This window comes from Dunckerocampus dactyliophorus, chromosome 11 (genome assembly GCF_027744805.1).
Source record: "Dunckerocampus dactyliophorus isolate RoL2022-P2 chromosome 11, RoL_Ddac_1.1, whole genome shotgun sequence".
Classification (NCBI taxonomy): domain Eukaryota; kingdom Metazoa; phylum Chordata; class Actinopteri; order Syngnathiformes; family Syngnathidae; genus Dunckerocampus; species Dunckerocampus dactyliophorus.
In genome coordinates this window covers 1,193,183-1,205,484 of record NC_072829.1, presented here as the reverse complement: position 1 = coordinate 1,205,484, position 12,302 = coordinate 1,193,183, and the positions used below count along the sequence as shown (strand labels likewise).

At 41.1% G+C, this 12,302-nt stretch overlaps 1 protein-coding gene across 1 annotated transcript in view; it reads right to left on the bottom strand.

Moving 5' to 3' along the window:
- kdrl (kinase insert domain receptor like) overlaps positions 1-10,059 on the bottom strand; it is an 81,176-nt gene extending 71,117 nt beyond the window's left edge. The window contains exon 1 of the mRNA XM_054791712.1: positions 9,592-10,059. Coding sequence (XP_054647687.1) covers positions 9,592-9,655 — 64 coding nt within the window. The 5' untranslated portion in view covers positions 9,656-10,059. The remainder of the gene's footprint in view (positions 1-9,591) is intronic.
- Between the last annotated feature and the right edge of the window lie 2,243 nt (positions 10,060-12,302).

Genomic DNA, 12,302 nt, shown 5'->3' with positions numbered 1-12,302 from the left:
ATCAGAGACCGCTGACCCTTGTCTCTGTCCTGACACTTTCACTTTCAGCTTTTTGGTCGTGTTGCTGTGATCGGTTAAAGTGTAGTATGAGCTCATTCATACTACTTCGGCACTAAGTCAGCAGCAGGGATGGGAATAATAAGACTTATGTCAATTGTGTAGAATTAGAGTGCGCTGCTCGGCTGCTACCAGCAGAGGCACTGTTGATTCAGTTTCAACCAGAAAAATACAAATGCAACTTTTGTTTTTGCTCCCGTTTTTCATGAGCTGAACTTAAAGGGTCCCTGACATGATTTATCGACTTATCTTAAATATGTTATATATTGTTTGTAATTATGTTCTACACTGTTCCATTTTTGAAAGCAAACGGTAAATTAGCAAAAATGACATTTCTAGTTAGCTAGCTGTCGCTGTTCGGTCTCGTTTCCACAAGTGACGTCAGCTAAAGCAGAGTAAACAAACGCTTGTGGAGGGAGATGGTGGACTTGTTCCTTGTTGGACTGGTTCAATATATTTTTAATCCAAATAGTAGTCATGCCAAAATGTTGTGTTGCTGCTGAATGTTTACAATATCCGAGTGATACTGTATGTTTGTTTATTTTTCCAAAAGAGGAAGGTTTAAGACGGCAATGGGCGAAGCAAGTGCAGAGAAGGAGAGACAGATGGACGCCCACCTCCAGTTCTGTTCTTTGCAGTGATCATTTCACTGATGACTGCTATGAAGGAACACCTTTACAAGAAGCACTTGGCTTGAAAGTACGCTATAAACGCATTTTGAAAAGGATGCTATTCTGCCGAGAAGAACGACATCAAAGTTGCCACATGTCTTGTTTACATAAAACTAAACACTATTCCATGATAACGACAAGGCTGTAAAGCATTATACATCTTATATAAACAAATAAATAAATCAGACTATAAAGACACCTTTAAGCTCATTAAGAAGTCAATTTAAAACAATAATTGAAGGATAAGCAACTCCAGAGTCATTTACACTTACCATTCAGTGTTTTGAAGGCGACCAATCTTCATCTCCACGTCTTAAGGCTCAAGTCCAACTCCTGCAAGTTCTCTATTTCATCTCCAAATGTTTCTCCCTTCTTTTCTCCTCAAAAACTATTGACGCATTGCTCGGCTCTTGGCTATGACCACTGTAAACATCCTCTGTCTCGTACACCACCATGTTGGCTGAAGAGTGAGAGCTAGCTCGTCTAGAATTATAATTAACTAGAATTGCCATTTTTGCACATTTACATTCAAAAATTGAACAATGTAGAACAGAATTATAAACAATAGTATAACAAACTGAAGTAAAGCTGATAAATCACGTCAGGGACCCTTTACGCCTCGGTCACAACCGGTCGTGCGGGCTTCTACGGCTGGTCTAGATGCAAAAGAAACGCGAGAAACGCACGCAGGGCGCACGTGTCATGTGCTGATTTCAAAGAGGTTCTTTGTGCTTACGTTTCTTTCAAGCTGCAGGACAAACTTATGCACTTCACAGGTCTTCGTGTGTTGTTCGTATGGCGAGCGTTGGCCAATGTTGATGTAATTAATGAAATAAATGCTATTTGTGACAGCCCGAGTATTGATATAAATATTATGTCAGTGTGTGTGTGTGTTTACGATGGCATCTGGCCCTTGGACAAATGTAGCTGATGACCCGTGCTGTGTGAGATGACTGATGATTTAAGGCAAACACACACTCTCTGTACATTCCGTCTGCCCACACTTCCTCCAGTGAAGCAACGCAACCATCAAGAGAGTAAGGGGATGATCTTTTTTTGGTTGCTTTCAAGGCAAAAGTAACAATGCATGCTAGATGACGCCTTCGTTCAAGCATGCCGGTCCAGCAGATGTAGAAAGGGCGGGTGAGTGAGTGAGATATTGTTTAACAAAAGAAGGAAGCGTCACGAGTGTTGAAAAAAAAAAAACTTATCCTGAAGTTAGGAGAGAAACAGTAGCTTCCTGCAAAGCGTTTTGACCCTTCGGAAGCGTTGTCATACACGTTTCATCACGGTGCTTTAAACAAACTCATGGCTCGGTACTCTGGAACAGACCAAAAATTAGTCACCATTTTGTCATGGGACCAAAGGCTGCACACAAATAACTAATAGAGTCGTCCCTCGTTTATAGCGGTTAATTGGTTCCAGACCGACCGTGTTAAATGAATTTCCACCATATAGGATTCAATGTTAATAAATTGAATATTTTCATAGTTAGTGCATAGAAAACCTGTTTAAGACTATTAGCCTCCAATTTATTTCTTCTAAACTTAAGAAGCCAAAAGCTTACCACTTCCACACGGAATGGGAGCAGAACTTTGTTTCACTCTTATGTGGGACATGCCATGGCTGACTTCATGACTTCATGCAGTGTTAAGGTAATATCATGTAAGCTAATGTCTCCATGTCATTACTGCCACCTCGTGACCGCAATCCTACACATCACTTGTATTTACATACGATTTGACTAATATCCGTAGTAGTCTACCACAAAGTGTCTCAAAGTTGAATAACACTTTCTATTTTTTTCTGTGAGGCACAGAAAATGAAAACTGTTTTGTATCCACACGCTGATCTGTTTGATGCGGTGACAAAGTCAATCTGCAGGACCACGTTCACCTGCCGTCAGTGACTCGTAGATCTGATTGTGGTCTACATAGTTGTGGTAGGACACATTGCAGCTGCGTATTATCTGGCCTAAAGGAAGCACGTACAGACTGAACAACAGGGGTCCCAGGATTGACCCCTGGGGAACCCCACAAGTCACAGACATTTGGTCTGACAAGTTGAAATGGCGTGCCTCTCTCTGTTTGATACAGAGATACAAGATAACGCAAAACTTTTACAAGATAATGCAAAACTTTTATTACACAACACAAAACTTTTACAGGATAATTCAAAACTTGAGAGATAACGCAAAAGTTTTGCGATATAATGCAAAACTTTTTGAGATAAGGCAAAGCTTTTACAAGATAACGCAAAACTTTTACGAGATAACACAAAACTTGCGAGATAACGCTAAACTTTTGAGAGATAATGTAAAACCTTTATGAGATAACTCAAAACTTGTGAGATGACGCAAAACCTTTACAGGATAACGCAAAACGTCTGCGAGATAACGCAATACTTTTATGAGATAACGCAAAACTTTTACGAGATAATGCAAAACTTTTGTGAGATAACGCAAAACTTTTACGAGATAATTCACAACTTTTGCCCAATAAGGGACACTTTTGCAAGATACTTTTGAAAAACTTTTTCGAGATAATGCAAAACTTTTTCGAGGTAATGCAAAAGTTTTACAAGATAACACACATCTTGTGAGATAACGCAAAACTTTTGTGAGCTAATAAAAGCTAATAAAAAGCTGAGCTAATAATAAATCATAAAATAATAAAAATAAGGCAAAACTTACAACATAACGCAAAACTTTTACGAGATGACAGAAACCTTTTTGAGATAAAGCAAAACATTTGCGAGATAAGGTAAAACTTGAGATAACGCACAACTTTTATGAGATAACGCAAAACTTTTGTGAGATAACGCAAAACTTTTGTAAGGCCTTGCAAAAATTATTATTTTTTTTTTTACCCATCAATTTTTTTTCTCAATGTCCCCTCGAGGGCTCCATAGCTTGATGCTTGTAAAGGTTTCTAAAAATAAAAACAGCGTGGTCTGACAAAGCAGGGAGCTTCATGATGTGGCAGTGTCATAGTGATGATACTTTGCCAAAGAAATTTTACTTTTGGGTAAGTCAAACAGTAAGAAAATATATTTTAAAAAAGAGTTGATCATCAAAGTTGGAGCCATTTGACAAGGCTTTTGGTCAGCCGCCAAAGCTCTGTCTGTACAACCTGTGTGTGTGTGTGTGTGTGTGTGTGTGCGTGCGTGCGTGTGTATTGGAGTGTTCCTTCTTATTCCTGTGAAATGCTCCCACATTGCCAACCGCTAGGTTAAGACAACAGTTGGAGAGAGTGCCGTTTTATTAGCTCGAAATTAGTCTTCAGAGATTTGCAAGAAAAATGGCTCAAGACTCCTCTTTTAAAAAAATCAAACTAAAGAAACATCTGGGGGTGGTAAAGGGTGTCCATGACAAGATATACAAATGTAAGCAATGGCAAACAAACAGGAAGCTTAACCTAAAGGATTGGGTTTCCATGATACACGCTTGAGACTCAAGGGCAGACAGAAGCTCCTTGAAATTGAAATCTCATGCGGGATTTACTAGGACTACATTGGAAGTTCACAGCGGATCCACCCGGTATGGACCAGATACTTCAATCCTCCCATAAGAACAATTTTTTGTGTTAAATATCACACTTTATGATATTACCTTTCTCTGCACCGATTTCCCAATCCCAATCCAGGAGATTGTGCTTTTTTTCCCCCACATGTCTGTGACTCAGACATGCCGCCAGTGAGCGATGAGCCTCGACTGGACTTCTTGGATGACCTCTCATTACTCCCCGTCTTCCACTTTATCTCAAGTGTCCAAGGAGGAAATCAAAAACACTCCCAAACGCGAGCCAGACACAACATTAAAATCCCATTTCTGAAATTATTATAGCACACAACACTTGGCAGCTAAGAAGATTCATTTATAAACAATAGACGGCCGGTCAATGTGAAAATGAAATAGTAATCCAGCAAAAGGAACTTTGCCAAGATTGAACACTCTGGGTGTGATTAGCAAAAATTCCATATGGACTCACACAGTGGAAGAGTGATGGTGCAAAGGGTTGTGATGCTAAGTGTTAAAAATAGGGATGCTCCGATTGACCGGCCACCGATCAGTATCGGATGATCCCAGTTAAAAATACTTGATTGGCATACGCCAAAATGTTTGTTCACAAGTGAGCGAAAAAAAAGAGCGCTTGATTTGCTCATCTGCACAGTACGGGTAACCTGGCCTCATTGGAGCGTTTCAAATGATCGGTCATCTGAGCTATTTTTAATGTTATCGAATTGATCGGTATGACGTTCATGATTCCCTCGTATCGGCCCCATAATTATGGTGCAGCCCAGCCCCCCATAATGCAAAAGTGAATTTTAATGATGTTCTAACAGTAATGTGTGTCCCTCGAGCCTGTTTATGAGCAGCAGAGGTGAGAAAAAAATTGCCTCACTTTTGAGAGAAAAAGCGATCACACTGTCGCTTTTGAAGTTCTGGGTTTTATGACGTCATGACGTGGTCATGTTACCGCCTCTGACCCGCCCCGGGCTCTTTGTCACTTTGCAGAGGACAGCTTTGTAAAAATAAATAAATAAATCTGACTTTGCTGCATATGTTAAAATAAAGCCAGGAGCTCTGTCAACAATTGTAATACAGGTGAGAATGGATCATATATCCATCCATCCATTTTCCATGCCGCTCGTCCTCATTAGGGTCACAGTTAAGCTGGAGCCTAACTCAGCTGACTGAGGCGGAGTATGATGGGTCATACAGTATTACAATAATCAATTAGTCTTTTTTTTTAAGAAGATGAATGTCTCACGGAATGTTCTGAACCCCTATTTCAAAACCAGTGCGGTACTGAGCAGTACAACACTCCCCGGAGGAGATGTGCCACAGCAAAAGTCTGCATGAACGTAGCTGAACTTCCCATGGCTGATGACACATTGTTCTTCATTTATTCATTTATTGATTTGCTGGGTCCGGCATACCTGTAACCCTGAGCAGGATAAGCGGCAGAAAATCAATAAACCCGGCTGACTTTTTGGGCAAGAGGAGGGTTATACCCTGGATTGGCTGCCGGTCAATCAAAGGGCACATGTTGGCAAACGTTGCTTCACTCAGCTGGAGTTAGGTCTGTCAGGACAGCAAATTTTGCTGGTCAATAAATTATGGCCGATAATCGATATTATCAACAACATTTTTTGAAACCATTTGTTCATTAAAATTTAACTGAATGTTTGCATTTCTTTTGCAATGTAGCAAAGGAATGAGATGAGGGTTCACTCTCTCCGTTCATTCCTCTATAGAACTAATGCACACAGACATATGCAGAGTGAACCCTCTTGTCATCCAGCCTGTGTGGTTTAGAGAGACACGCATGAAACATGCATGCATGCACATGTCAATTTATTGAGGCCAGCATAATTATTGACTTCGTTTGGCCTGTCACGATAACAAATTTTGCTGGTCAATAATTGTGCTACAATTATCGCCGATATTCGATAATATCGGCAACATTTTTTTTTTCATACCATTTTTCGTTAATAATTATCATGAGAGGTGTGATGCACGTTTGAAACACTAGATGGTACTCAAGTATTGTGTACCCGTGTGAGCCTCAGTCACATTAGCTTGACACAGAGGTTCTGAGCCCTTTTTTTTCATTATTTCTATGGCATAATAATGCGAGTACATCGTTTCAAATGCAATAAACTTTAATTATTCAAGAGCCCAGGCAATTTGTACTATCTGTCAAACATTTCTAACATTTTCTGAAATGTTGGCTTTTCAACCGTATTGCTCTTTTGCAATGTAGCGAGCGACACTGTCTGTGATCGTGCACTATTTTGCATATTTACATTGCCGACCAAACGCCTTAATAAGCGTTGGCTGGACGAAGACTCTGCTGCACCTCCCGCGTTATCGCGGCCGGCATAATTATTTACTTTGTGTTTTTTTAATCGTTCGGTAAATGGATTTATTTCTTATCATGACAGGCCTAGCTGGAGCCTATCCCAGCTGACTGTTAGGGTCAGAGGCGAGGTACGCTCCGAACTGGATACCAGTCAATCACAGTGCACAAGAGACAACTTGACGATCCATCACTAATCGCTCTACCAGCCAACGCTCTGCTGTCCTCCCTCCTATTGTCCGACCATTAAACGTCACTCGCAAGTTTAGCACAAGGACATCCAGGGTGACATTCTTTGCTCAGGTAGCATGTCACGTATCCGTGACCTTTACTCGCCAGAACAATCCCTTTCAGCCCTGACGTCCGTTTCCTCCTTGTGTCTTTCCCACGCTTTGTGGGCGGACACTGAAGGAAATCTACTTAAACAACACTGGAGACAACAGCGTGCATGTGTGATCAGGAAGACTATTTCCTTTCATTGGATGGGCTGTTTATTGGGAAACGGTGAGGAAGGGTTGGATATCTCAGTAGCAAGGGTGGAGAAGCATCCATCTTTTTTTTTTTCTTCAAGTTATTATTTGTGGCATGTCCGGGAGACGTGTTGTTTTAAAAAACAAGTGAGCCACAGCCAATTAAAAATCAATAAGGCATGCATTTGCACATAGCTGGTTGTCACATGCATTCAATCAATGACAATCAGACAATCACAACGGGGCAGGAGTACCTCTAGTGGATTCAGAAAGAAGTGAATTTACAGTTCACAGCAGGGGTGGGCAAACTTTTTCACTTGCGGGCCACATTGGGTTAAAAATTTGGCAGAGGGGCCGTCTATATGTACTGTAGGTGGTCATCAAACAGAACAACACACTTGCTTACGGTGCAACAACACCAAAACACAACATATCCACAGCAAGTTAACAAATCACATAAATCTACTATTACTAGTACTACTACTATGTGGGTGATAAACAACAAGTAAGCGCTAAACGCTAAAGTGCTAGTGAATTTCCCCGCTGTGGGATAAATAAAGTACAAATACAAATAAACATAACACATAACTTAAAACTGTTATTTCCACATGCCCGCAAGACATGCTGGGTAGTCCAGCGGCAACAACAATATGAACAATAAAACATTGGAGATTTTGCAATCAAGCAAACATGCGACAAACACTGCAAACTGCTGGGAGAAAGAGTACCACGGGCTACCCAGCATGCCTTGCGGCGGGAATAAATGTGTGTTTTTTGGCATGAGTATTGTGGGGAAATATTTATTTGTACACCCACATGGTGCAGCAGGTAGGTTACTTTGTGTGTCATGTGTGTTGATGTGTTGTGTTTGGATGGCGTTTTTGTACAAGCGACAGATTGCATCGGACTATTTTGACGACTCAAGCGTGCCGCAATAGCACTGCAAGTCATGTTGCCGACTAGAGTTTTCACATTAAGGGTTTAGAAAAAGGAATTTGGAAATGCTTGTGGGTCGGATTAAGGCGCTTGGCGGGCATGATGTGGCCCGCTGCCCGCAGTTTGCCCACACCTGGTTTATTTTCATATCAAATTCAAAAGTGGAAAGTATTGACTCGTTTTTTTGTGTGTGTATTTGTACCTTTTAAAGTCATTTTTAAAAGTATGCTTTGTTGAAAGCAGGGGTGTCCAAACTTTTCCACCGAGGACGGCATACAAGAAAACTAAAGGCGGCAGGGGCCGCTTTTTAAAGATGCTAAAACTGATCCATTGTCGATATATTTGGAAAAAACACTGGCATCTTAGCTTTTGTGTGACAAAGCAAATTAGTGTCCTATCTACTAATACTGTATATCTTATCCATAATGAATGAAGTGAATTAAAACCATGCCTCCGAAATCTTATCCAATACCGAGTGGAGAAAAATGCAGCTGGAAACCAGCAGGTAAATTCTGCAGGAAGATGAGGATTTGTTTAATTTTTTGCACTTTAATCCAAAAATGCAATTCTTCATCAAAGAACACCTGGTTTGAAATGCTACTGTATGTGCCGTATACAAGTAATACCGCATGTATTTAGTCTGAGTACATTTTAAATGACTTCTGAGTAGATTTTTAGACCTTTTTCTTGTACTTGAGCGAAATGTAAGCAAAGTAACTTGTGCTTTTACTTAAGTACAATATTTTAATGATCAAACTTGAATATACGGGAAAAGTGATTCTACATTTACACTGCAAAACACCGCTTTAGTTACGTCAAATTATGTATTTATTCTTACTTTATTTTCTTATTTTTCTTTTTCTGATCTATTTGTGTTTTATTTTGAAGTGCTTAAGTTTATTATGACTCTTTTGCAGAGCTGCTGGAAATGTGAATGTAAGTATCTATCTCTCTGTCTATCTCAATTCATCAGTCGTGTGAAGTCATAAAGCCCTGAGAAGTTTTGGATTTGAAAGTTTGTACGTTTTGTGAAGTGAAACTTAAGTTTATGTATTAATGATGCCTTCGGATGGATAATATGAAGCGCTTGTGAATGGAGTATTTTTCTCATCTAGTCGGACAAAGATGTTAATTAAGAGTTCAAAGGGACGTTTTGGTTGTCGGCTTTTTGGTCCTTTTCCTCCCCCACCCTGCGCGTTCTGGTCGTTGGTCGCTTGTTTACGTACTTGAATATGGATATGTGGAACTTTCTGCCATGACGGCTGGCAAAGGCAGCAGGCTAAACACTCTACTTGTTCTTGGAAGAACAGGGTTCGAATACCAGGTGGGCGTTTTACTTAAACGTGAATTTATGGGTCGAAACTGATCACTTCAGTTGAAATGCAATTTTTAAGTCAGCAGGTGACTTGGTCTGAAGGTGCTACTTGAATGGACTAAAATGTTTTACGGTGTTGTAGTGAACATACTGTATGTGCAATAAGAATAAAAGTACTGCACACCTACTTCAAATACAAGTATTGAGAGCGCTGCAAGAGTGCAAAGCTCTTCTCTTCGTGAATAAACAAGTGCAAATAAGAATGAATGGCCTCTTACCGCTCGTGAGGGACGAGAAATGCAATATGATTGTCAACTTGACGCACGCAGACAGCACCATCATCCTCTGCGAGCTTCAGCAGACTCCCCCCACCAAAAAGCAAGCAATAGTCCCTGGCTGTAGATGATAACAATTCCGGTTGAAAGACCAAAGTTCAAAGGCAGTGGATGGAAAAAAGAAATCGGCTAAAAAGTCTCAGGTGTGTGTGCACTTGGGAGCCTCCGTTCTCCCCGCTCCCATGACGCGTATGGCGGGGGAGCTCTCCTCCCTGACTCCCGCTTCTTTTGTGTCCGTATCCTGCGGGCAGGTGCTTCTCGGGCCGAAGCAGCCAAATGAATCACAATTTGGTGCGATTCTTCTCCTTAGGGTGTCCAACTGGTGTCAGTCTGATAAGACACGCGTACAATGGAGCCAAGATCAACCAGGAGCGACCTCCCGGCGCCTGTGTGCACACTGCCACAGCCCGGGCGTCAGGCACCTTTTATGGTGGGGGGAAACGAGCGACGTCACACGTTTGAGGGGAGACAAAGTCTCTTCTCCAGAAGAGAAACCCGTATGATGACAAAATCCTGGTTGAGCAGCATCTGGTCGGAAAATGATGAACATGGATGAGAAAATGTGAACCTTGGGGCTCACATGAAATTTCAGCAGTTTTTCTCAGCTCAAAATCCTAATTACAGATGTGCTCACCCCACCGGGGCCCAAGCTTACTAAAATACATAAAACATATACTGAATGAAAAAGAGCACATGCATGACCTAAAAAGAAGTCCTGTGCCTTCTTCAGCAATAAAATACATACAGCATACAGCGGGGGCCTCATGTATGAGGGTCACTTTGCTATTCTTCATCTTTTCTTTATGAAACACTCTAAAACCAACACAAGTCGCTAAAGGGTCAGAGATATTTAAAGGAAAAGTGCACTTTTCACACATCCGCAATCATTACGTGAGACATGAGCACATCTTTCACTTTTCTAAAGATATAAAAAGAAGAGGCAGCTAATTAATGCACGTAATGGGACACACCTATTCCACCTAGAAAGCCCGCTCCAAAACCTCCAACGGGGTTTTATGGTCTTACATCCATGCTGTGTAACAGGCACATTCATGGTAACTTACACTATTTTGCCCTATTTTGGTCATTTTAGACATTAGCTGAACTTCCTTCCCGGGCGCATTCATGATGCAGGGGTGTTGAAACATTTTCAAACTAAAAAATCAAAGGATGTGGGGGCCATTTACCTATTTTTTATCTAGTAAACAGGCTAAAACTAATCCAACGTGCTAAGAACGTGTATATATTCAAGGGGAAAAACGATGATGACGCAATTCTCCACTGATGCAAGTCACTTTCAGAGCACTTGTAAGCCGAAAAAACGGCCACAAGGTGACAGAAGTGCATTTGATAAGAGCTTGGCAGGGATCACAGATGGGAAAATCACACATGACAGGGAGGAGGAAGTGAGAGAGCGTGGAGGAGTGGAGCGTGCAGAAGGTTACGCAGTTTGGGTGTAAATGCCGATGAAAATTTAATGCAGATCCACTTACTTTACGTAACTTCTGATGCATTTTCTTCTTTAACACACTGTTGAGGAGTCTTCCTTTGGGATAGGTTACACAACAAGCAAAAGACAAATCAAGTTAATTCCTTGATGCTCGCTGATCTGAGGTCTTGGACAATATGCTGACGTCTTCCATGAGTTCATGTACAATGGGGGCTTTAGGAGATATATTTTCCCGAAAATATTCAAATTCCTGCATACGTCCTTGGCAACATCAACTATTTTGTTTTGCACAATTAACAATAAAGTTAGAATGAATTTCCCTTCCTTTAGATTGTTTGTTGTCGAGGTGACCTTCGTGCACCCCGTATGATAAAATCAACCCTCTACTGTGCAGCTGAGGTCAAAGGTAACAGCAGTTATCTTGTCCTCATAAGGAAACCCAATAACAACCATCACACATCTGTCCCAAAGATAAATGTTTAGCAGCTTTATTTTTAACTTAAGAAACAGGACGCGCCACTTTTGATATCATAATAAATAATCTTCTTTTGTCCAGGACTATCCCGCAGAGTGTGGATGTGCTGCAGACAGGCTTTCTTTTATTACCTAACAATCATCTTGCTGCTGTGGGCCAAAGTAGCACGCAGGCACCGTAAATAAGAACATCCTGCCCTCACCTTTCCGCTCAAATCAGAAGTCAGACTGGAGGGACGTGATCTGCTCCACAGGTCCACAAAACAAATCTCAAAGCCATTCCTGTTGCATGAAATGGGAGGAAAGGAATGGATTTGTCTGCAGTGGATACCCGCACATTCGCCACTCAACATTCACGGCCCCGCACATTCAAAGATTTTTGGTCATTCAAAGACTTTAGGCTGTTTTTTCAGCGCAAAAACACATCTCATTCACCCAAAGTCGGTAATCATTTCTACATATGTGAATGTAAAATGTACAGGACACAAGTACCGCTGTTAAAACGCCCCACAATTGTTACATCAACTATGTGATGCCTTCCACTGTAACTTGTGTGCACGTTCAAATCAAATGAAACCATTGCTATTACCATGGTTATGTCTTTATGCTTCGCAAGGAATGCTTTTTTGTCAAGTGTTGAGATTAGGGATGCTCCAATCAGGGTTTTATGCTGTCAAAACCGATAATCCATAAGTGAAATGGGTCAATACTGACACCAATCACACAGATG